The 26,804-nt window shown below is 42.0% G+C and overlaps 1 protein-coding gene across 1 annotated transcript; it reads right to left on the bottom strand.

The window, feature by feature from the left end:
* Positions 1 to 1,049: 1,049 nt before the first annotated feature.
* LOC134354062 (WW domain-binding protein 11) lies at positions 1,050 to 24,283 on the bottom strand. The gene is made up of 11 exons (XM_063062797.1): positions 24,089 to 24,283; positions 19,909 to 19,940; positions 18,827 to 18,920; positions 17,407 to 17,603; positions 15,108 to 15,241; positions 13,859 to 14,058; positions 13,504 to 13,704; positions 13,289 to 13,390; positions 10,027 to 10,308; positions 5,513 to 5,695; positions 1,050 to 3,433 (listed from the first exon to the last, which is right to left on the bottom strand). The coding sequence occupies exons 1-11, from the start codon at positions 24,150 to 24,152 to the stop codon at positions 3,018 to 3,020; spliced, it is 1,905 nt and encodes a 634-aa protein (XP_062918867.1). The 5' UTR covers positions 24,153 to 24,283; the 3' UTR covers positions 1,050 to 3,017.
* Positions 24,284 to 26,804: the final 2,521 nt, after the last annotated feature.

The following is a 26,804-nucleotide window of genomic DNA, read 5'->3' as shown; positions in this document are numbered from 1 at the left end:
ACATTTGTGTTTCCACATCAGACCATGATGCAACCAGTCAATATACAGTCCACCACTCATCTATAAAAGTTTGTCAAAGTTTTAGATGTCATGCCAAATCTTCACAAACTTTTAAGTAGAGACAATGCTGTTCTTCCTTTGTAATGGCACTTACATGCTGGACCCAGAACAGATCCTCTGAAATGATAACACCCAGAAATTTAAAATTGCTGACTCTGAACTTCTGATCCCCTGATGAGGACTGGCTCATGGACCTCCAGTTTCCTCCTCCTCAAGTTAATAATCATTTCTTTGGTCTTGCTAACCGGTATATTTATTTTGTGTGATTTTCATACAAGGCCAAGACAATGCATACTGCATTTAAACAAAGCTCCACAATTTTCAAAACCAATTGTTGAAAGCAGTTAAAACACCCAAGTTGGATGTAGAGGAAGGCAGATTGATATTTCAGTTAAACCTTTCACAATTCTTCCAAGATATCCCAGTGCACTCCAGCCTCTCAAGTAATTAGTGGAACGTATTACCACAAGCAGCTGTGGAGGCCAGGTCATTGACTGTATTTAAGACAGAACTTGATAGGTTCTTGATTGGACATGGCATCAAAGGTTACGGGGAGAAGGCCAGGGAGTGGGGCTGGGGCATGGAGGATCAGCCATGATTGAATGACAAGGCAGATTCAATGGACCAAATGGCCCAATTCTGCTCCTCTGTCCTATGGTCTTAAGCACTTTGTTGTCATGTAGGAAATGTGGCTGCCAATTAGGCAGGACTTTTAGTAGCACTGAGTGAAGAATAAATATTGGCCAAGCCTCAGTTTAAAAGCTCGTCTAAAGGATGGTGCCAGCAACAGTCCATTTCATTTTGTCAGTCTGGAGCTTCTCTATCCCTGGATTGAAGCTTGAACCCTTCAGATGTTGATTAGTGTACTCAACACAGATAGTAATAACTTAGCTTATGAACAAACACTCCTTTCTCCTTTAGGACAGATGTGTACTGTGAAGTGGCAAAATTGGTATAATATTCCTCATTTTAAGCAAAATAAAAACAAGAGATCTATTAATTGAACCAATTCTATTTACTCCATCCTGTAGAACACAAAACAAAAGGATCAAACAATACAATAATTCACCTCAATAAGGATCAAACAATACAATAATTCTTAAAACTGCAGTGCTTTCTGATTAGGTCCTTGGATTATTTGATTGAAATTGAGTTGCCACCCATTTCCAAAATGTGTAAATAGGAAATTTATTGAAGTTTTATGCAACATTGGGATAAAGCAGGTAATGCTTACAGAGTGTTTAGAAAGCTATCACTGTAGGCTGAAATACTGGTGGTTATAGGTCCACCCTTACATGATGTTGATGATATATTTGCAGTGGCACAGAAGAATAGCACTCATTCATGAACATTCAATAATTTACCCCATAATGCATTAGAACACTAGATATGGATAATGACAACAGACAAGTACAGGGATGCCTTTAGAAATCCATGCCCTACATTAATGCAATGCAGATGTGAAATCATGTGGGAAAAAAGTTTTATAGTTTGGATGAGCTCCAGAGCAATTGTAACAAATATGCCAATAAAAGTTAGATCTTGTTGTTCCTTTTTGCACCTTGTGACACTTTGGGCAGCATTCTTCTCATTTCCTTAGCATTTGTCTTTTTTTTTTAAAAAAAAGGCTGAGTTGCTACCCTAACACTCAACCCAGCACGGATGGAAAGCATGCAAGGAGCCAGCCAGATTCCAGCCTAAGACCACTCACAACACGCTGGAGGAACTCAGCAGGTCGGTCAGCATCCGTGGAAACGTCGACTCATCGTTTCCACGGATGCTGCCCGACCTGCTGAGTTCCTCCAGCGTGTTGTGAGTGTTGCTTTGACCCCAGCATCTGCAGATTATTTTGTGTTTACGATTTGAGCCTAAGACCACTGGCCTCGAAGTCCAGTGCTGATCCCACTACACTACCAGTTGGCTGGAAGTTTGATCTAGGACACTGATTTCAAGGTTCTCATTTCCAAAATGTCCCTTAAAATGTCTTCCTTTTCCACAGAAAGGCTTAATAAAACTAAACATTTTTAACATTACATTGCACATTTGCAAAAGATGAAGCTTTTTTTTCTCCAATCAATTTCCAAGAAATTCATTAAGGGATGTGAAGAATTTTTACATGCAACCAGAGTGATCAGTGGAACCATTTTTTATCAGTCCTGTCGAAGTTCTGCCTCTGTATACACTAGTACTGATACAGTACCAAAATTATTCATGTAAAATAGAAAAATAGGGAGTAAAGCATTCACTAAAAGGAAGACTGGGCAGAGATACTACTGAGGGCTATATGTACAGACACCCACAAAACAAAAAAGGGAATTTTTTTGATAACAGTTTCAGTAGACATCAATGGGAGAATGACCTCTCTTCACCCTGCCCACAAGCTTAGTAACTGTAGCAATTCAGTTGAGCTAAGAATACGGAAGGGACTTACAACAGCTAACGCATGACCTCTGATACCCAATTTGCTCCAAACTTTTTTTTAAATTCACCAATCCAAAACTATTTTCTCTATTAGTGCTAAAGGTTGAAACTCTTACTGTTGGAGACTCCCGTGTTTAAATTATACACAAACGAAAATGATATTTTCTCCAACATTTCCTGCAAAATGTCTCTATAAATCATTACCCCTTATGGTCGAAGCAGTTATTTTTTAATTTAGGTTTTGATAACGCTTGCAAGCATGCCGCAAGTCTAATCTTTAGCCACAGTGTTTGAAAGCTCACGAGTAAGGGTCTGTTCTCAGCTGCAAAATTCCTAACCACAAAGGTTATAGGGTTGGGTTACATCATATGAATAACAATTTTATAAATCAGTGTTTTCACGTGAACATTTATGTTACAGAAATGTATTTATTTTTTTTTTAAAAAGCAAACTTGGGATGCATTGAGACATTAATCTCAAAGAACACTGCTGAAAGGTTGGTAATCTAGGATCAGGAGGGACCAAGTCTGAGTTAGTTATAAAAGACCTTCCATTTCTTTCATGAAAGACTCGTATATGTCATCCTTCGTTTGGATTGAGACAGCTGGCACAGCCTTTGGTACGGGCTTCGTCGGGGCGACAACTTCTTCCTCTCCTTTCTTCAGTGGCGCCTGACTCTTACTTTCTCGCTTGACTCGCAAGGCGGTGGGCACAAAGCGGGTGATCTCTGCCTTAGGATTGGTGATCTGGGGCTTTGCACTGATCGTGGCAATAGCTTTCTTCTCGATGGTGGTGATGTTCTCATCCATCTTCGGCCGCTGAATGAGACTTGGAGGAGCGCTGAGGACACCGGGGTTTGGCACCGGGGCTGGCGGGAACAATCCTGGGGGCGCGGGACCAAGTGGAGGAGCCAAGGGTGGGCGTATCATACCTGGCCGTGGAGGTGGGATACCTTCAAACAGAAAGGGAAATTTAGACAACTCCAGAAAACCAATGAATAATTACATTTCCTTAAACAATGATAATTATATATACACACACACACACACACACAAACACACACACACACACACACAAATTTCCTTTTATTTCACAGTCTGGATAGAGTGCTTATGACTCACCTGACTCTTCAAATACCACTTTTGATTTACTGTAACTTGTTCAGACTTAGGATATTATATCTACTGTACTTCACAGAAATTGTTATAAGACTACACAAATAAATACATTTTATTTCCACATCATATTCTTTAAAGTACTGATTCTGTGCAACAGAAGTCAGATATCATTTACAAGCATTTATCATTTATTTCATCCACTTTATAAAAGGTAGCCTTGAACGCAAAAGTCAGCATGTGGAAGGGGGCGATGCGAGAATACAAAGTGACTGCACATTAGGCAGCACAGATGTCAAACTCAAGTTCAAAGTCTGATGAGTTAAGGGAGTGGGACAATGCTTCAAGGACGATCAGAGACCAACTCTGTTTTAATGCTCTCGTATGTGGCTCTGATCTGATTGAAGCTTTAATGATACTAACAAGGAATATCTTAGTAGACAAATAGAATCTAGCACTGGAGAGCACAATCCAAGAATTAAGAGCAAGGGCTTTTCATAGAAAATGTTTGAAACACTCAGCAGGTCTGGCGGCATCCAAGAAGAGAGAAACCATTTTGGCTCAGACCAACAAGATACTACTGATGTAATAGGTCTTACTGAATAGCAAATCTGGCTAAGGGGTCTAAAAGATGCTTACACTCCATCCTACAAGTTCAATAATAATTAAATTTGTATTAAAGCACATCACTAATATAGTCACATTAGCTTTGAAATCAGAAATAAATTTGCTTGAACAGGGAGCATCTCCGATGGGGCAAGGCCAGGCTTGGAATGGAGTTAAGTTGAAGATGAAGTTTTCGAGTTGACAGGATAACAGCCAAAAAAAAAATCAGCTGCAAGTAAATAGAGTAGTTGACATTTTATTTACAGTACCCTCACCTAAAGTTTACACCTGTGTCACCTGAGCAACACACTCAAACTGCTGGAAAAACACAGCAGGCCAGGCAGCATCTATGGAAAAAAAGTACAGTCGACGTTTCGTGCCGAGACCAGTCGGCCTGTATCACCTATCTCAGAGGAGCTGTCCTGGACCCAGCATGCACATGCAATTATGAAGAAAGCACTGTAGCACCTCTATTTCCTTAGGAGTTTGCAAAGACTTGGCATGACATCCAAAACTTTGACAAGCTTCTATAGATGTTTGACTGGCTGCATAATAGCCTGGTATGGAAACACCAATGCCCTTGAATGGAAAATCCTTCAACATCCCTCATGGGTAAAGCCCTCCCCACCACTGAGCACATCTACCTGAAATGCTGTCACAGGAAAGCAGCATCCGTCATCATGGACCCCCAACACCCAGGACATGCTCTCTCCTCATTGCTGCCACCAGGAAGGCAGTACAGGAGCTTCAGAACTCACACCACTAAGTTCAGGAATGGTTATTTACCCTCTCAGTCCTATACGTCACTTGCCCCATAATTAAAAGGTTCCCACAACCTATGGACTCACTTTCAAGGACTCTTCATCTCAACATTTACTTATTATTATTATTATTATTATTTCTTTCTTTTCGTATTTGCAGTTTCTTGTCTTCTGCACACTGGTTGGTACGGTCTTTCACTGATTCTGTTATGATTAGTATTCTATAGATTTATTGAGTGTGTCTGCAAGGAAATGAATCTCAGGGCTGTATATGGTGGCATATATGTACTGTGATAATAACTTTACTTTGAACTGTATTAAGTAGGACACATACAGACCCACTAACAGGTATGATACAATTAGTGAAGACACAGGACAATGCTGGAATCTGGATCCAAAAACCTGTCGGGGGAACACATTAAGTCAGGTATCTGTGGAGGGAAACAGTTGACGTTTTGGATCAAGGATTCTCATCTGGACTGAAACAGCCTTTTGACCGCAGTTCATAAGCATATATAATCCGCCGACTCCCAATTTGTTTGAACTTACCTGGGGGTGCAGGTGGTGGCAATCTTGGAGGGGGTCCTCGGGGTGGTGGGCCTGGAGGAAGGCCTGGCGGGGGTCCTGGTGGTGGGCCTGGAGGTCGCCCTGGTGGTGGTCCAGGAGGAAGCAGACGTGGAATCGGTCCTCTGATTCCAGGCAATCCTGGTGGTCGTATGAATGGAGGCGCCCCTGTGATAAACAGCACACTGTTAAGTCAGACTAAACAAGTACTTGAATTAATCCCATAATATACAACGTAACAACCATTACTCTATTAAAGAAAGGAATGAAAATAGGGAACTATAGAGAAACTAGCTTGATATCAATGGTGGGCAAAGGGCTGCAATCTATTATTATAATAAGAGAGAGCTCAAAATAATGGGATTGCACAGTCTGCAAATCTGCTCATGGTTTTTTCATGAGAATGGATTAGTGGAATAGATAAAACTAGTTGATATGATGTATTTGGACTTTCAGGTGGCCTTTGAGAAAGGAATCACACAAGAAACTATTGAACAAAATTACAGCACACAGGAATGGGGGCAATTTACTGGAATGAATTGAGAGTTGGCTAATAAACAGGAAAAAAAGGAATAAAACAGATTTGGAGGCTATAAGCCACCAGGGTAGGGACTGGTGCTGGGACCTAGCTGTTCACAGCCTAGATCAATGACTTCAATTCAGCACCAAGTATAATATAGACAAGTTTGCTGATGATTGTCTGGGATTTGAGGCCACACCTGGAGTACTGTGTGCAGTTCTGGTCTCCTTACTTGAGGAAGGATATACTGGCTTTGGAGGCGGTGCAGAGGAGGTTCACCAGGTTGATTCCAGAGATCAAGGGGTTAGAATATGAGGAGAGATTGGGACGTCTGGGGCTGTACTCAGTAGAATTCAGAAGAATGAGACGAGAGCTTATAGAAACATATAAAATTATGAAAGTGATAGATAGAGGCAAGAAAGCTGTTTCCACTGGATGGTGAGACTACAACTAGGAGACATAGCCTCAAGATTCGGGGGAGTAGCTTTAGGATGGAGATGAGGAGGAACTGCTTTTCCCCAGAGAGTGGTGAATCTGTGGAATTTTCTGCCCAATGAAGCAGTGGAGCTACCTCAGTAAATATATTTAAGACATTTTTGGATAGATTTTTGCATTGTAAGGGAATTGAGCATTATGGGGAAAAGGCAGGTAGGTGGAAATGAGTCCATGGCCAGACCAACTATGATCTTATTGAATAGTGAAGCAGGCTCGACGGGTAGATGGCCGACTCCTGCGCCTATTTCTTGCGTTCTTATGAGGAAAGTGCAGAGTAACTAAGGGCGATATGACCAGGTTAAGTGAACAGGCAAGGACATGGCAAGTGAAATAAATATGAAAATGTGCAAGAAAAATGGCAGAGAATCTTTTTTTAATTAAAAAATTGAAAGATTCAAAGTGTCCCGGTACCCGAATCACTCAGAGTTAATTTACAGGTACAGGAAGCAATTTGGAAAGCCTTTATTGCAAGAGTATTTGAGTAGCGAAGTAGAGACGTCTTGCTCTAATTATTGAGGGCTCTGGTGAGAATCCATTTTGAATATTGTGAATACAGTAGGTCTGATCGCAGAACAAAGGACTTGCAATGGAGATAGGAAAGCTAAAGTTTGTTAGGCAGGAGAGATTGACAGGTTAAATGCGGGGATGATGTTTCTCCAATCTGTGGTGTCCAGAACTAGGGGTCAATCTGAAAATAAATCATTGACTAATCAGGATAGAAAATTTCCTTACCTAGAAGACAAGGAATTCTTGGAATTCTTGAACTAAGAGGATTGTGATTAGATTGGATTGGGTTTATTAGTCATTTGAGATGGAGAGCACTTGGTAAACGCACTCTGTACATAACACACATTCACTTACAAACGAACATCGCCTTGCCGTTCTGCTGTTGTTGTGGTGGTGAGAGCACACACTTCAATGTCTTCCCTGGTCTACCAACTGTTTTCCCTCCCCATTGCTGCATACATTCAGAATCAGACACCAAAGTTTAGTTCAATTCTAAACCGAGCTGATACGCTCGGGTTGGCTTTATGGTGCCTTTCTCACCATACAACATGACGGAATATTCATTTCTTTAGTAATGGGGATGTGAAAATGTGTCTATGTTGTTTGTATGCTGCATTTAAGGTAGATACTTTTGTTTATTTTGTAATATGATTGTAACTACACTGTGGGGTGCATCGTATTCTAATTTGTGTGTAGTCTTAACTTTGTTAGTAATTAAAGATATATGTCCCAATCAACACACACAAAGTGCTGGAGGAACTCAGCAAGCCAGGCAGCATCTGTGGAAAAGGGTACAGTCGACATTTCTGGCCTGCTGTTTTTCTCGGGGAGTGGGGGTGGGAGAGAGGGGGAGGAGGGGGGAGAGAGATGGAGAGAGAGAGAGAGATACGAGATAGACAGTGAGTGTGTGTGTGTGTGTGTGTGTTCGTTCGATTCCGAGCATCTGCAGATTTTCTCTTCTCTGTGTCCCAATGCCAAAAAAAAACTCTTTGCCCTCAGTACCAGAGAGATAGGGGCTGCGAAGAGGTACCACTGGACAAGAATAAGTACTGGGCTTTATTGTGTTTACCTGTAGATATCATTTTGTAAATACTTGCATTTTTTCTTTTCACTAATTTTTGTAAGTTTGATTTTTGACACACCTAATAGACACCCATGCACTATAGTGCCAGGCGACTCCAGCCAGTTTTTACTTCGGTCATAACCCACGTATCTAATGCACATATACATTAAAACACAGAGTTATATGCATTGTTTGCATTAACCAACACGGTCTAGGGATGTACTGGGAGCAGCCCACAAGTGGCGTCACACCTCCGACGCCAGCGTAACACAGCACGTCCAACAGAACAAACTGACGTCAAGATACAACAAGACAAACACCACTACAGCAAACCAACCCCCTTTCTACTCCCCTACCAGGGATCACTGACCCTCATCCTCACAGTCCTCTGACTGCAGTCCTTGAACTTGGGGTTCACAGGTCTTCATCCTCTGCTGATTCTTGTTGATGAGTACAGTATATTAAAATCTAAACATGTATGCATGCCTGGTATTAAGGCAATCAATGGATTATGGGGTTTGTGCAAGAGAGTAGCTCTGAGGTAAAAGATCATATATGATCTTAGTGAATGGAGAAGTTAAACAGGCAAATGCCTCTGCTCTTATGACTAATTAAAATAATTAAACTTCTACACACATTTTTACACATACAATGTTACAGGGTTCCATAAAGATTTCAGTTTGCTTTTTAAATTTTCAAATACATGATTTAATTTAAAGAGACGTTCCTTAAATGCCTCTCCCAAATGTGCTGGAACAACCTGCAAGCTGAGTAGCTGGACAATCACAGAGAAAGGACAGGAGTCAAAGATTTATTATGGATGGCAGGGGGGATCTTATTGAAATGTATAAAATTCTAAAGGGATTGGACAGGCTAGATGCAGGAAGATTGTTCCCGATGTTGGGGAAGTCCAGAACGAGGGGTCACAGTTTGAGGATAACGGGGAAGCCTTTTAGGACCGAGATGAGGAAAAACTTCTTCACACAGAGAGTGGTGAATCTGTGGAATTCTCTGCCACAGGAAACAGTTGAGGCCAGTTTATTGGCTATATTTAAGAGGGAGTTAGATATGGCCCTTGTGGCTAAAGGGATCAGGGCGTATGGAGAGAAGGCTGGTACAGGGTTCTGAGTTGGATGATCAGCCATGATCATACTGAATGGCGGTGCAGGCTCAAAGGGCCGAATGGCCTACTCCTGCACCTATTTTCTATGTCTATGTTTCTATGTTTTTCCTCTGATCCAAGCAGGGCTGAATATTAAACTAATAAATGGAAGAACTGTCACTCATGAAGAAAGGAGAAATTATTTTAGAAATAAATAAAGAACTTGGGCATTCAGCATAAGTTAGATCTCACCGCACTGCCAATAGTATGCCTCAGGCCAACATGCACATCCAGTTAATAAAAAAACTAAATTTGCTATTTGATTTACTCCCATCCATTCAATTATTTGTATTTTATTTTAACAAGTAATATTATATTCCAACCCAAACATCACTGCTCTTTAGCTGTTCAAGGCTTAGAAATCTATAAACACACAAGGCAAAGATTTTCACCACTCTTCGCCAGACTTACACCGATGACAAGATTTGAGAAGCAGCTATCCATAACTGTTCATTAAAAGAAGCATTATTACTCTAACTGCATTGCTAGTTATCACAGAGTAAACTGCTTGTGGGTAAGTTTGAATTTGATGTGTCAAGAGGAATCCATGTTTCATTTTACCTTCCAGTTCTCCACCGTGCTTCAACTGTATTAGCTCAGATCCACTCGAGTTAGACAGAGCAACTTCAAACATCTACTGGTACGGTAGATAGTGCAAGGACACAGCATGATGCTTATTTCAAATGTTCAGCTTCCATCATAAACAGTCACATCATTGGGAGCCATTTCAATACTTCAATCTTGTTTCTTACCTGGGGGTGGTCCTGGTGGTAGACCAGATGGTGGCCCTGGGGGTCTTAGTGGGGGTGCAGGTGGAGGTCCAAGCGGAGGAGGCCCAGGCATCGGTGGAGCTTGCATTGGTGCTCTGGGAGGCATCTGGGTTGGCGGCGGTACCTGTGGCCCCTCTGGCTGGCTTTCCTCCAGCTGTCGCTTTTCCCGATTCTGTTCCTCCGTATCCATCTTCTCTTCTTCAGCAGCTGCCTCAGGAGTGGGCTCCTCTTCCTCCTCCTCCTCCTCCTCTGGGAAATCTTGTCCTGTTAGAAAGCAGATACTGCATTTTAATTTCTAATTACAATTTTCTTAGACACGACACATTCTACCTTTCACTGCATCCTTTTAGATTAATTTCCAAACTACTGATAGGAAATACATTTGTTTCCATATTTTGTGTCATCTTCATGAAAACAGCTGAGGGCAAGAAATGATCCTGAAGTAACTCAATCAGTGACACCCTGTTGCTCCATCAATCAACACCCAACCCGTGGTTACATATTATCCCAATTCAATGAATCCTAATCTCATGCAACAATTCTTTGTGAGAGTTTACATGATTAGATACACAACAAAGCCGAGTACTATGGTACACTACCCTGGGTAAATTTTGAAAATATGTGGCCCTGAATTTCTATAGATATACCATGGAGAGCATTCTAACACCGTCTGGTATGGTTGGGGGGGGGGGGGGCGGGGCGGGGAGCTACTGCACAGGATCGAAAGAAGCTGCAGAAAGTTGTGAACTCAGTCAGCTCCATCATGGGCACTGGCCTCTGTGGTATCCAGGACATCTTCAAGGAGCGATGCCTCAAAAAGGCAGTGTCCACCATTAAGGACCCCATCACCCAGGTCATGCCTTGTTCTCATTGCTACCATCAGGGAGGAGGTACAGGAGCCTGAGGACACACACTCAGTGATTCAGGAACAGCTTCTTCCCCTGTGCCATCCGATTTCTGAATGGACATTGAACCCACGAAGATTTTTCTTCTTATTATGTACTGCATTGTGCTGCTGCTGCAAAGCCACCAAATTTCACGACATACACTGGTGATATTAAACTAGATTCCGAAATTCTACAAGATCTCTATCAGTCTCCAATTGCAACATCAGCAGAAGACAAGAACTCAAGAGAAAACGTGTAAGGTGTATATATTTAAATAAGAGGACCTCTATGGAATTTCAGGGCCCACTTCTACTTCACAGAAGTGCTTTCTAACTCATGTCTATTTGATCTTTCAGGACTTCCTTTACACTTCACCATCCCCACCCCCAACAATACAAATTAATTATCTTCCACTGCATCAATTATCATTCCAGTTCAATTACAAAGGCAAATCCTTTGTCATCTGCCACAGCCGGCCATTCTTCATGTGATCGTTGACAGGTAGTTATTTCACATGGTGAGGCAAACCTGAACTAATGTATGTAAAGGTATCTCTAGTTATTGCTCAGCAGTTGAATTTTCCCTGAGATAATACCAAGACCAACGTGAGGGCTAATAAATTATACATTTCAATATCACAGAATTACCTCATGAAAAAAGATAATACAAAAGAGAATAATTAGAACATCAGTTCGGTGCTGTCTCTTTGAAAGAGTAATTGGTCTGGCCAGCTCTCACACCAAATGGTGGCTCTATGGCCAATTCCTGCTTATTTTTCCCAATTCAGCAAGTTCAGGTTCTTGCGCAATACCCTTTTATAATGACTTAAATCATTTACTTAAAGGGTGGCGGGGTGAAGATATGTTGCTACCAAAAGAGGTGTAAGCATTCCTTCCCTCTGCTAGCTTGCAGGTCACCCTTGGGCAAAGTGTAGCACCTGCTTAGCCACGCGATCATAGTTACATGAAGCCATGGAACAGGTGGTGGATGGTTGTATGAGCAGCTGGTGCATACCACAAGTCCTGGTTATGTGACCACTGACACCAGGCAGACAATCTCTGAACAGTATTGATAATGGCTGGGGCCACCATCTTCTAAAGGCACTGTCCAGAAGAAGGCAATTGTAAACCACCTCTGTAGAAAATTTTGCCTAGAACAATCACGATCGCCTACATCATACAACACGGCAGATAATGATGATGATGAAAGGATTTAGCAACCACCACTTTAATAAGATCTTTTAGATCCCAACGTCTCCGACTGACAAAAATTACACGTTAATTTCTTACACTACATCCCACTCTTTAGACGTGTCCAATAACTGGTTCACAGACCTAATGGAATATGCCTTTGTTTGTTTACTTCGATTCCTGATGTTAAATGTTTCCAATCTGTAGAGCTGTAGTATTGTTTCCCCCATTAGTATTATCTGTTGACTTTTTACAAATGTTCTGTCCATGATCAGCCAACTCAGCATTTTCTGCAGATCAATGCTTGGGACTTTTCTGGACTTGCAGGTAAGGAAACAATAGGAAAGTTACTTAAGAAGTTACCTAGTGTGGAGGAGCAGAGGGATCTCAGGGTACATCTCCACAGATCCCTGAAAGTTGCCTCACAGGTGGATAGGGTAGTTAAGAAAGCTTATGGGGTGTCAGCTTTCATAAGTCCAGGGATAGAGTTTAAGAGTCACGACGTAACGATGCAGCTCTATAAAACTCTGGTTAGGCCACACTTGGAGTACTGTGTCCAGTTCTGGTCACCTCACTATAGGAAGGATGTGGAAGCATTGGAAAGGGTACAGAGGAGATTTACCAGGATGCTGCCTGGTTTAGAAAGTATGCATTATGATAAGAGATTAAGGGAGCTAGGGCTTTACTCTTTGGAGAGGAGGAGGATGAGAGGAGACATGATAGAGGTGTACAAGATAATAAGAGGAATAGATAGAGTGGATAACCAGCGCCTCTTCCCCAGGGCACCACTGCTCAAAACAAGAGGACGTGGCTTTAAGGTAAGGGGTGGGAAGTTCAAGGGGGATATTAGAGGAAGGTTTTTTACTCAGAGAGTGGTTGGTGCGTGGAATGCACTGCCTGAGTCAGTGGTGGAAGCAGATACACTAGTGAAGTTTAAGAGACTACTAGACAGGTATATGGAGGAATTTAAGGTGGGGGCTTATATGGGAGGCAGGGTTTGAGGGTCAGCACAACATTGTGGGCCGAAGGGCCTGTACTGTGCTGTACTGTTCTATGTTGACTGCTTGTACAAGTTATCTGTATACTATCTCTTAAAATGCATCAATGCCATCATTTCATTCCCTCTGACAGATCACTGGTCTCTCAATGAAGGGTATTATCACTCACCTGCCATTCGAAGCATCATGGCCTGCAGAGGAGTCAGCTCCTTCATGTTTTTCTTTTTCTTCTTGTGTTTGTCCTGCACATCTGCAAACCGCACAGTACGTCCTGAGGAGAAACATTGAAATATTTCAATGTTCTTATAAAAAGCGACATAAAATGAAGGACACAGCAGTCAAGCCATGAGGAAGTGCCACCAATCCCCACTCTCATGAAAATACCTGGCTTATCATCGTCCAACCTGTCATCATCTTCATCCCGGTGCCGAAAATCATCATCGTCATCACTGTCTTTATCCTTTGAATCATCACTGTCTTCATCTTGATCATCTCGATCTCCATCTTGATCCTGCTCCATGCCATCGTTGTAATCATCATCCCCACTGTCTTCCTCCTCCTCATCCTCCTGCATATCCTGAATTGCTAAAAGGCAAAGGTCAGGTTGGAATCATATACACAGTAACCACAGGCACTACAGAATTAACATTCCCAAAATTACACTCTCACACTATCCCAGCACAGTCATTCAGTATCAAAGCAGGGAGCTCAGCAGCCTCTCTAAAACATGATGTCTTACCAGTTTCAGGATCGTAGACATTATCGTCATCCTTTCCCTTCAGAGGTAAACCTGGAGGAGGGCCCATCCTTCGGGCATAAAGTGCTAACACCTGTGGTGGTGGAGGACCTGGCGGAGGACCGGGTGGCTTCTTACCAGGCGGCAACCGTGGAACCCCGTAAGAAGGAAGTGGTATAAGTGTAACAGGTTTGGAGGGTGGCCTGAAGAACAAAAATAGTTAATTTATGATGACTTTTTCCCCTCCTATAAAGACCAAATTAAAAATTAAAATTCATGCATGTCTGTAATCTCAGGTACTCAGTCTAACATACCATGGAGAGTCAGTACCATGTTATGATAAAACATTCGATTTATTTACCTCACTTCTACATTGATATTAATATTAAAGACTCTGGCCACGCACTTACTAGAAGTTTGTCCCAAAATGAACTGATAGACAAATGCAATGCCTTTAATATGAGGGCTGAATTACATCCAACTTTATCTTAACCAAAAGATATTTTACCTGTGTAATATCACTACTTATCATAAACATTTCCACTATATTTCATTGCACAATCAAGTGTGGAAAAGACACCGTATACTAAAGTCTTAAAATCCACGTCAAAAGATTCATGCCACCATACATCTGTCACCTGACATTGCTCTCCGTCATCAAAGGATGGTATAAACCATTAAAGTAGTCATTTTCATCTAAAGACTAACTTCATTTGTCACAGCGAAATGCATCATTTGCAACAAATCAATCAGTGAGGATTGTGTTGGGCAGCCTGTGTTGCCACACTTCCGGCAGCATCACAGTATGCCCACAAGTCATTAACCCTAACAGTGGGAGGAAACCAGAACACCCAGTGGAAACCCAAGCAATCATAGGAAGAACATACAAACTCCTTAGAGACAGCAGTAGGTATCGAACCCCAATCTTACAGCACCTCTACTGCCCCCCACCCCGTATACTACATCTGTACCAGGCAGCTTCAATAAGCAATAAGCTGACTGTTCACATCACTCCACTTCTCACACTTAACCAGAAAAATAGTCCTAATTAACAAACCCACTCTAATTAGGATTTTCCTGGTGTAAGTAGCAAGAAATGTTATGTGCCCATAAATTTTTCTTTAATATATTTAAGATCTAGATACGAATAGACAAAGAGTTTCATATCTTAAACATAATACTTGTAATTTTAAATATTCTCCGCTCAATTTCTTGCCAAAGGAGCTGCTTGTACAATTTAATTACTGCTCACCCATAAGCTGATGTTTTCTTCAATATTGAGGGTGGTTGAGCTCCCGGGAGGGGTATGTCCTGAATCATAATGTTTGACGGTGCATGAGGCATATCTGGTAGTGGAATACTCTCCACCTCCACGTGCTGGGCATTCTGTTCAGAAAACAAGCAAAAAAGCCACGCTGTAACTAATGCTCCTCCACAGAATTTTTTAAAAAGTAAAATCACAACCTTGTGGCACCAACAACAATGATCTTTGATGTATATTATTCCAATCATTCATGTTCTTCGCTTTGGATGCTTCTCAAAGGTGAAGTCGGCAGAAATCTACAAAGAACTGCACTGGAATTACAAGCGTCCAACAGCAGAGATCAGTTTGAATGGTTCCTGAATAATTACCACTTACATCAGGGTGGTGGTGGGGGGTGTAAAACAGTGGACCAGAAAACTGGCTTGATATTTAAATGTTCTAATGAAACCGAAGGAGAGCAATGGTATCTTCAGGGACTGTTTCAGTACAAGGTACTTATTTTAAATGCACAGACTCCTCAATTCTTAGAAAAGACAAACTAGTTATTTTAATAACATTAGTTGAAATCATTAGCCACGCTTTTCTCATTAATAACTGTTCCTATCTGTCATTTCTACTGGGCTCAGACCTCCAAGAGAACCACAACCTTGTGTCGGGTTGGAGGCTTGCATGCTTCAATGACCCGGAGAGCGATGTTGGCTGGAGTCAGGGCTTTATGCTTTGGCTCTTGGTCGGGTCACCAACGCCAAAAATGGCAAACGGTAGAGGGGTCCACCGGTCCTGCAGGTTCAGGGGTTCAGCTCAGAGCAAACAACCCTGACTGGTAAAACAAAATTGTTACCAAAACACCAATGAAGAATCCTTCTACCTCTGAGTGAGACGGTATTCCTGAGTCTCTACCCGGGACTTGCATGACCGACAGTAGTGAAAGCAGAGAGGAAGCTACTGACATGAAGGAAACTCTGAACACTGCTAGAGATGACCTTCACTGCTGCCCTAAATGCCAGCCCCGTAATGGGCAGTAAGTACTGGGCTCAGAGTCTGCTCTCAGTGCTCCCTTGATCTTGAACCTCCTTGACGATAGCCAGACTGCAGAAAGCAGGTACACTTGTCCTGTTGATCTCAGTACAGCTCCATGTGTAAAACACCACCTGCAACTCTGTTCTAAGTGAAAGTCTCTTCAAAAGTAGTATCTGACAATAATTGCAACTGAGAGTCTCACCGTGGGCTAGTGTCGTTCTATTGACGAAGTTGGAATCCTCATCTCCATTTTGAGGCATCAGCCTTCTTTCATAAAAGGTGGGCAAACAGCACCTTCAAAAAGGTCAGCAGAGTAATGAGCAGCATGAAAACGCCGCTTCCTGATTTAGGTCGAAGTTACCCATGGGACACTTGTTTTCGGAAAGCATCTGTTTCGTAATTTACATTTTATCCATTAGTATTGGGTGTGAAGCAAAAGAAGTGAAGACGGTATAGCACCATATACCCCGGAGAGACTGGTCTTCAAGCACTTACTGGTTTACCCTGAAACTACAAAATTGTGAAGCCAACAGAAGAATAGCTGACAGCACAAATAATTTGCCAGAGATTTACTAGTGTGGAATTAATGATATCCACAGTTAGATACCCTGCTCAGATGATGTGAACAGAGTTGCTTTGTATGTATTTAAATCAGAGAATAATTAGACATAAAGTATTGAGTTTATAAAGAATGAAAAATAACAGTCATCAAAATTGTACACAAATGAACTAATCAGAGCATGATTTCCTTAAAACCGACAAGTTAGCTCCTGAGTTACACATTAAAATTGGCAGGTCAGGTTCGGCACAGTTCAATGCTGATCAAATCGCTTCATACCCTGCCTGAGCAACGTGCCTCAACGCTACGAGTGAGGTAGCGCTGAACCAAAGTGACAATATTCTTCGAAAGCTCAAGACTTTGGCAAGTGATGTTCACAGAGATAAGGAAACAGCTCACAAAATATTCCCTAATATCTCCAAACTCACTAATAACTAGGTAAAAGTTGAACAAAATACACATTTCATTTACTACTGTATTCCATATGCACAATTGGGAGATACAGGCCAAAGCAGAAATGAACAGAGCAGGGTGCATTTCCAATAAAGGAAATTAAACATGGGAATAACAAGGTACGTAAAGCAAAATATCCATTCACTCTAAAACCACACCATTTTATAATCAAAAGCCTTCAATGGAAGCAAGTACAAGATAATTCTAGTTAACAAAATTTCCTTAACACGGAAACAACTTCTCCTCATCCCTCACCTTCACAGCATCAAAGAACTGGCAAAGTTGGGATCGCTTCTGTTCATATTCGGTCTCAAGTTTCCGCAGCTCCTTATAAAAATCAGTATTTTCCTTCTCATACAGACGCAGGATTCGCTCAAATGTCTCTCGGAGTTTCTTCCGCTTATCTTTCAATACCTTCTCATTAAGCTGGGGCTGTTGAACAGGATTGAACTCTGCAGAACATTCGTGAAAAAGTCAGTGATCTCAATCCAGCATTGTGCACTTTGATGTATTAAACACTGAAGTTGCACATTAAGTATCATCAAAAACCTGGTGCAAACACTTGAAAATATGCCAAACCCCAACACAATGTGCTGTGTGAAATCAGGTGAGTGGGGACAGAAGAGACTCAATATGGCTAAGTACAGCAAGTTAACTATTTATTTTCAAATCAAGACATTCAGTAAACCCTACATGTATCCTCAACTACCTGGTCTACAGCGACCCAGAGAGTGAAAAAGAGGTCACGTGGTTACCACGCGCTAGATTTAAACTCTACTGGCACAGTGAAATGGCAAGTACTGGGAGGAGCTACAACTTTCCTTGCATAGGCCAATCCCCACCCCCCACAGGGTAGTGGCTTTCAATGAGCAGGTAGGTTAGACACTTTCTGAAACACTTTGTAGTATCCCAAGCTCGTAGTTTCTGCTATTCATTCTGAATATAGTACTGTGCAAAAGTCTTAGGCAAACATATATAGTTAAGACCTTTGCACAGTATTGTATTTGTCAATGTGGTGCAGACAGCAAGTTTGTAAATCTGGCGGGAGCAAAGGATGTTGGGAAAGACGAGGGTGGAGCACCACCCGAGGGCTGTGAGACAGGTGGCAGAGGAATGCCAGGGGAAGGGGGTGACACAGATGCTGACACATCCAGCCCCGAGTCACCAGGCAAGGTCATTTGATTCCAAACTATAGGTTTATTGATGATTACACGATGTCTCTCTAGTGCTTCCCACTCCCTTCCCTTTTCTGAACTGATTGCCCTTTCCCTGCCCCCTTCCCATTCTCGTCCACAATAGAGATCCATATTAGAATTAGGTTCATCTTCACTCACATATGTCATGAAATTTGTTGGTTTTTTTTGTGGCAGCAGTAGGGTAAATGTTAACAACACTGGGTGATCTAAAATTAATAAATAGTGGTGCATGCACAAAATAAAATAGGAATTAACTGGCATAATGGTCACTGTAGAGATTGGAACATTGGAGTTTATGCCAAGATAACCAACCACTTGTCAATTTCATTCCAAACATGAAAGTGGACAGCAATATAACTCAAATATAATGAAAATACTTTTTCTTAACACAAACACAGTGGCTAGCCCAATATCTTTAATGTATTCTTAAATAAGGTCATCTTGTAGTTCTTTCCTGGAACATTCTAATTGTTCTTTACCCATTTCATCCAGTTTCTCCATGTCTTTGATTATTTGTTTGGGGTCCTTCATTTTGAGCACAGCTGCCCGCACCATCATTCGTTGCTTCTTGTTCTGTTAGGCACAGAGAGCACAAATCACTCAGAAATTTATTCCAACTTAAATTTAAAACCAGAATAATCTACAGATTATTAGTTAAAGAACACTGCTAGAAATGCAACTGGATTAACACAATGTGAACTCAGGTAACCATGCAGCTCAGATCATGACAACTAGTCCACAAAAAGCTGGAAGAACTCAGCAGGTCAGGCAGCATCCATGGAAATGAACAAACAGTCAACGTTTCAGGCCAGGACCCTTCTTCAGGACTTCAAAGAAAGGTAGAAGACGCCAGAAAAAAAAAGCTGGGGGTTGGGGGAAGAAGGATAGCTGGGTGTTTTTTTTGTTTTTTTTAAAAATGTTACTAGTCTCAATCCCTCTCACCGCAATTTGTAATGTTTTTGCTCTCTATTCTTTCCATGCTACAATAGGTGCTGCTTCTTTGAACATTCTTCTCTTTAAGATCGATAGTTACAAAGAGAAAATTGGGACAAAATGCTTTCTCTCCATCCACTTTCAAAACCAGGAACATTGAACTTAACTGCAGACTGTAACTGCTATCCAGCTCAAATCAGCAAAAGCAGCAGAACCAAGGATTAACCTTAGGTTGTTCTGCTGGGAATGGTTCATATTCACAAGTTGGTCATAAACCCATCAAATGATCAGCGGAACAGCATATGAAGAAAAGGTTGAGACTGCAATAGATTTAGAAAGCCAGACAATACTTCTTTATATTTAGTCTGCAATTACGCAGAATTCATTTGAATATTTAAAATTTGAATGAATTGAAAAGAGGTTGAAAAAATACGGCAACAAGGCAAGAAAATTAAGCTGGAGGCAATATTACAGCAAGGCCTGGTTAGCTGATTAGTCCATGGTCTTATGCAGTTTGGTATTTAATGTAATAGTTCCTTTATCTTCTATGACACAGGTAAACCAAACAAAGGTTTATTAATTCTTAAGCCCTGCTGTGCCACATAAACAATAAAGATAGCTGACTTACCTTTTTCAATTCTCGTTTCCTGGCTTCTTTTCCTGTTTAATGAAGAAAAATTGTGAATTAGATTGGAACAGGAGAAAAGATGAAAGGAAAAGGAAAATCTTCCACATACATTTTCCATAACAAATTCGAGTCTTTCACAACCTCAAGACTTTAATCTAACATACTTTAAAATCAACAACTTTTCAAAGTATATAGCTTTTGCTGTCTTAGAGAGTCAGAATAAACAGCAGGGAAACAGACCCATAGGCACAACTTTCATGCCAACCAAGATGCCCCATCCAAGCCAGTTCTATTTGCCCATAACTTTCTAAATCTTTCAAATCCATGTACCTGTCCAAGTATATTTTAAAAGTTGTTGTTGTACCTGCCTCAGCCATTTCCTCTGGAACCTCATTCCACATAGATGTCAGTTTTTGAGTAAAAAGCAAGTTGCCTTAAGTTCCAAAGATTCAAAGTTCGTATGCAGTATACAACCCTGAGATTCGCCTTTCCCAGACAGTCACAAAACAAAGACAACCATGGAACATCAAACTCCACCCTACCCCCACCCCACATGCAAAAAAAAAGAGCAAAAAACACAGAAAGAAAACAAAAGAATGCAGACTTATTCAGTTCAGCTCAATGTTTGTTGTCTGCAGGCAGCACAGATTCAAAATTACCCAAAATAGTAAAAAAAAAAGGAGCGACCAGAAAGACAGCATAATGTGAATTAGAATCTAATCCACAAACCACATTGATTAAACCTGCCCAAGACCCAGAACTCTGTCACCATCCTCCAACAGCATCAAGGGAGAGGGAGAAACCACTCGAACGCAGGGATTCCTTTGGAAGCGGTGCGCTAGAGGGAGAGACCATCACAAGTAGATATCTTCCTCCGGCAGCAACAAACGAGAGGTTGGTAACCTGCAGTGAACACCTGACTTTCAATCTTCCTCGACGCATTAATTGGCAAGATCAGCCCATCAATTCTTTCCCCTCTAACCTTAAATCTGTGCCTTCCACTTGATTCTCCAATCCTGGGAAAGTTTAACGGACTGATAATAAAGTATGAATCATAGCAGTTTCTGCAGAATGAACAACCAAAACCATAAGGGTGACAATGAACAAATCATCAGAGAAATGAAAACAGAAAATGACAGGTATCCATCTGTAAATACACTGGAAGTCAGGTAGAAATGGAGTTGATGTTCTAAGTCAATGACATTTATTTGAAAATGTTTTCTAATGAAAAGTATCCGACTACAATCGCAAGCCTGCCATCTTTCATTAAAATGTTGGTTCCGAACTTTGTTGCTGGAACAGTATAGCAGCCCAAAACAAAGCAACAGAGTAGGAGTACAATGGAGAATCAAAGGGACAGGAGTTCTGCAAATTTGTATTTGGTTTCCTCAATGGATAGGGAAAATTATGATGGTAGTGAATTCACAGTCTTCACCCCTCTCCAGAATTGAGGAACCAAGAATTTGAGGGCATAGGCTTCAGGTGAGGGACACGAGGGGCAACTTTTTCACCCAGAGGACGATCTGGACATGGAACAACCAGAGTAGTGGTGGGTACAATAACACAATTTAAAGGATTGAAAAGGTTTAGAAGGATGTGGGCCAATGGGATTAGCTTAGGTGGCGTCTGGCTCGATAAGGACCAGTTGGGCCAAAGGGACTGTTTCTATGCTGTTTGACACCATGAACTTAATAGCGTATCACCTCCCAGTAACTCTAGTACTTCTGGTTTTGTTTTTAATTTCTAGTACCTGCAGTAATTTTCCTCGATTTATTTTAGTGATGTTGATTGAGGAATTAATAATGATCAGGCCACTGGGTTTAATTACCTATACTTCCTCAGCCAGTGCTGCAGATGCTGGCAATTTGGCATAAAAACAGAAAATACTGGTAAAGAATCAACTGGACAGGCAGCATCTGTGTAAGCTGAAATGGTTAATGTTTCAAGGCCAAGACCCTTTAACAGAACTAAGGAGAGAAACTAGTTAGTTTTCAGGTGGAACAAAGGGAATATCTTTGATAAGGTGAGATCAAATGAGCTAATATGGCAGAGTAAGTGGTTAAAATCAAATATGTTTTTTTGTATGGGTTACCTATTGCTAACAGCAGGGAAAATGCAGCAGGCCAGATTAAATGAATAGAGAGCGAAAAAAACACAATTACCAGCAGAAAAGACAGAAAGAAACAGTTACATATAGTTATAGAACCCAATATTAAAACCAAAAAGCACCAAGTTGCCTTTGTGGAAGATGAGGTATTCTTCTTCAAGCCTTCAGCCTCATTGTAACATGGCAAGAGGCCTCAGACAGAGAGCGCAGAGTGAGAGCGGGATGGAGAATTAAAGTAGCAGGCAAGAGATTAAGATTCATTAATTTATCACATTTACACCACAACCTAACGATGTGCTGGGGACAGCCCACAAGTGTTGCCACACATTCCAGCACCAACATAGCCGGTCCACAATGTTCACAGAACAACACAAGCAACAATAATAACAAGACAACAGCAACAGAATGACAGCAAAACAAGTTCTGTTCCTCTCTCCCACGCACCCACGTGCAAACACACGCACACCCACACAGACGGTACTCCAACCCCAAGACGGAGCTCGTGGATACCCTTGCAGACTGAATGCAAGTGGTCCACTGGTCAATTACCCAATCCACATTTTCTTTTTTTAACTGTATACAGAAGACCACATCATGAACTGGATGCAGTACATCATTTTTGTTGTAAGTAAGTCACTGTTTCACTAGAAAGACAGCTCAGGCCTTCACAGTAAATACCAAAAAACACCACAGAATCAATGAAAAACCTCACACAAGATAGCCAAATGACCAATGAGCAAAAGACAACAAGCTATACCAATGGAAAAAAATAATAAACGAACAATAGATATCAAGAACGTGAGATGAAGAGCCTATGAAAATGAGTCCATATGTTATGGGAAGTCCAGTGTTGGGGTGAGTGACGTTGTGTGAAATTATCCCCTCTGGTTCAAGGACCTGATGGTTGAGGTTGAGGATAACTGTTCCTGAACCTGGTGGTGTGGGACCTGTGGCTCCTGTATCTCCCTCTTGACGGCAGCAGCAAGAAGAGAGCATGGCCTGGATAGTGCAGCATTTGATGATGCATGCTGCCTTCCCGTGTCACCACTCTTCATGGATATGCTCAGTGATGGGGAGGCTTTACCCGTGATGGACTAGGCTGGATCCACTACTTTATGTCGGCTTTTCCATACAGGGACATTGGTGTTTCCATATCAGGCCGTAATCCAAACCATCAGTATACTCTCCACTGTACATTTATAGAAGTTTGTCAAAGTTTTCGATGACATGCAAAACCTTCACAAATTTCTAAGAAAGTAGAGGCACTGCTGTGCTTTCTTTGTTACGGCTCTTACATGGTGGGCCCAGGACAGATCATCTGAAATGATAATGCTGAGGAATTTAAAAGTTGCTGATGCTCTCTACCCCTGAATCCCCGATGAGGACTGGCTTATGGAGCTCCAGTTTCCTCCTCCTGTAGTCAATAATCAACACCTTGCTCCTGCTAACATTGAGTGGGAGGTTGTTGTTGTGGCACCACTCAGCCAGATTTTCAAACTCTCTCCTATATGCTGATTGGTCACCAGCTTTGGTTCAGACAACGACAGAGGGGTCATCAGCAAACTTAAAATACAGCATTGGAGCAGTGCTTAGCCTTAAAGGGGTTGCAAAGGGAACAATCCCCTCAAAATGTTGAAATGGCAAAGAAATTTGCATCTGATAGCAGAATATTGTTGAACTTATGGAAAATTGGGAAGATGCTTTGCATTCAAAGTCCTATCCAAACAGCCAATACCTACAACGACGCAGCACCTCCTCGGCGCAATCCCTATTAGAGCCAGGCGCTCCCCTTTCATCAATAACAAGTCTCAGCCTGGATAATGTGTTCAAGTCTCTGCGTGAACCTACGAGTAGTAGGCTCCCCACTGGACAACGGATCAGCAAAATTAGAGAGGCTGGGTGCAATATATATTGTTCCAGTTTAATGCTGGAGATCTTCTGTATAGAATGAAAACTGGTTTAATTGCAGGTGAGTTTAGAACATCGATATTTTATCCGCGATACGCCAGCCCAGGCCCCAACCCCGAACCCCAGCCATAGCCTCGGTTCTCCCGTCCCTCTTCCCGAACTTACGGGCCTGGTCGGTGGGGTTCATGAACTTCCCACTCTTGGTGGAACTGGTCGACCTCCGACCCATCTCTGCGACGCTCTTCTCCCCCTCCTCCGCCGCCGAAATAAAAATGAACGCGACTCAAGAACGTCCCGCAAATTCAGGCGCAGCGCCTGTCCGCCATCTTCATCCTAGCAACGACCTTTCACCCGACTCGCCGCTATTTCCGCTTCCGAATGAGCTTCATTTCTGACGCGCGGTGGTCCCTGAAAGTTTCAAGGTGAGAGTATGCTGCAGCCCTGGGGGAAAAGGAGATTAGCAGTGATGGCTCCTGTTAAATTGTTTCCCAAGACGACTGTAAAGAACTTAAGAGCAAGCACCATGAACTTGCTTGGCCGGTGTCCGTCTGATCATTCCCGCAAGGTGTGTGGACAACAGCCCTCACTGCGGCGGTGGTCAAGTGAAACTTTCACATCTTGTGCCTTTAACAGCAGGAAATGCAGGGCTATTCATCCAGATCAACTACACAATCGACTGCTCTCAAGGACAAACACACAGTGAAATAAGTATGAATTGTTGCCAGCCGACCAATGTCTCAAAGCCCCCTCTAATCTGCCCGAAGTTCAGGTCTTCCAGAGCAAGTCCTAATGTCTCTAACACTATTGAAGGGCATTTGAGCAGAAATGCTAAGTTTTCTTTCTATCCATGCTGCCATTGAAAACATTTATATGAAACACTACCACAAGGAAAAACAAGCATCCATTATCAAAGTCCCAACATCCAAGGTCATGCCCTCTACTCACTATTACCATCGAGCAGGGGGTACAAAAGTCTCAGGTCCTACGTCATCAGGTTTAGGAACAGTTATTATCCTACAATAATCAGGGTCCTGAACCAGAGTGGATAAATTTATTCACCACTACTCTGAACTGATTCTATGACCTACTTTCAAAGACACTTTACAGCTCCTGTTTTCAATATTTTTTTTATTTCCACTGTTTGTCTTCTTTTGCAGATTGGTTGTTTGTCATTCTTTTATCTATGGTTTTTTCATAAATTCTATTGCTTTTTTCTCTGAATGCCTGCAAGAAAATTGATCTCAAGGTCATATGTGATAACATAAAAATATTGCTGGGATTTGCCAACATTTTTTTTTCCAGAACAAGGTGTTATCCACAACCAAGTGCTACAAACTGGTCTGCTCTAGGGTGCAGGACTGTATTCTGAGGCTGGATGCAGCAACTGTAAGGGTTTTGTGGGAAGTTTTGCAGTTTAGGGCTCTCCCACCTTTACACATGAAGCACTTGTAATATGCTAAAACCCAATCAACTGTTTGCTCATGCATTTCATGTAAATGGTGCCATGCTAACATTAAGGAATGGGAATAACATAGTTTTGGGTGAAAGTGTTAACTTCCATCTTCTGTGTTCTGTACAAATAAACTTTGAATAAAATACATATTGAGATAGAAAGTATGCAACAGATAGATTTGATAGCACATTAGTGCACATGGTGTCAATCAATATACATATTTTTATATAAAAATAAATTTTATTCGTAATATTTAGGTTCCTCAATGTTGTCATAGCCGGGGGAGGTAGTGGGGATAGGCTCCCAATGGCGTGCGTCTCCAATAGCCTCTGACAACCAAGTCCAGCTCCTGGCCTTCGTGTGTGGCTTCGCTACTAAGCCTGGCCGAACCCTTTCTACTGACAGGAGAAGGGGCAAAGATGGGTTACTGGCGCCTCAACACCAGTTGCTTTGGGTAGATGGGGCTTGTCAACTCATCTAGGAGAAGGAAAACTCTGATCTCAAACCTCCACTGCCTCGCAGCTATCTCACTCATGCAGAAGATTTCAGGAGTAAACCCTGAGGGGAAAAAATCTAGAGCTGGTGTCCCTAAGGTAATCCCACATTGAATTCAACGCTGGCTGGCAATTCGGGCGATGCTGCTGGTGCCAGACTGTGTTGGACTCTGCCATTGCTTTAGATTCATTGGCCTGCCGCGTGGGCAACAGCTTACTCTTCATATCGTACTGCCCTGGCTCGAGAGTCGCATGGACAGCTGGAACACGACATCCATGGTCAAACCTGACCAACAGTGGGCCTCAGATTCATAATAGAAAACATTTACAGGAATAAACTGCACAATACCTTTTCATTCTTAGATTCATGGTCAACGCATGAAGAAGTTTTTTATTACGTTCCTTAAAACCAATAGGACTGTTGCCGCTCATGTGGCTCCCTGAAGTGGTGCATTACTGTCAGTGTGCACTTGAACCATCTCTATTTACATCCACGTACAAGTTGTCTTGGGCAAAGGTGTCTCCCTCACATCCAGTCCACCTCTTCATCCTGCCCTTGACACACCTCAGATAGCCCGTCTCAGAACTGGTTCACTAACATTTTGCTAGTCCCTTCAGCTCTGTGACCTCCTCTTACAGACCGGCTCCCTTCAGTCTCTCTGAGCGCACCTACCCAATTTCCTGACCATGCTTTGGTCACCATTTCTCAAATCTCAGGCACACTCCAGTCCTTGGCTTTCAGACACACATCTGGCCCTGTTCCCCACTGCACTCTGTCACCCTGAACCCAGCCACAAACCTGGATCTATTTCCAAATAGGCTTCAGTCCAAAACCTCTCAGCTGCATAATTGGCCTAGTTTTCTGAGGTGTTCTATCCATAGATCTGAGGCTGGCAAAGGCTCGGAATCAGTGGTTCCCAAAGTAGACGATGTC

Source organism: Mobula hypostoma, chromosome 11 (assembly GCF_963921235.1).
Source record: "Mobula hypostoma chromosome 11, sMobHyp1.1, whole genome shotgun sequence".
Lineage (NCBI taxonomy): Eukaryota > Metazoa > Chordata > Chondrichthyes > Myliobatiformes > Myliobatidae > Mobula > Mobula hypostoma.
This window is presented reverse-complemented; position numbering and strand designations above follow the sequence as displayed.

Bases quoted from the DNA above. Each gene is read 5' to 3' on its own strand.
- LOC134354062 (XM_063062797.1), bottom strand. From the start codon at position 24,152: ATGGGTCGGAGGTCGACCAGTTCCACCAAGAGTGGGAAGTTCATGAAC. The intron at 19,941-24,088 runs GTAAGTTCGGGA...TTCATTAAACAG, and splicing joins GAACCCCACCGACCAGGCCC to GAAAAGAAGCCAGGAAACGA. The intron at 3,434-5,512 runs GTAAGTTCAAAC...TTCTGTTTGAAG, and splicing joins GCCACCACCTGCACCCCCAG to GTATCCCACCTCCACGGCCA.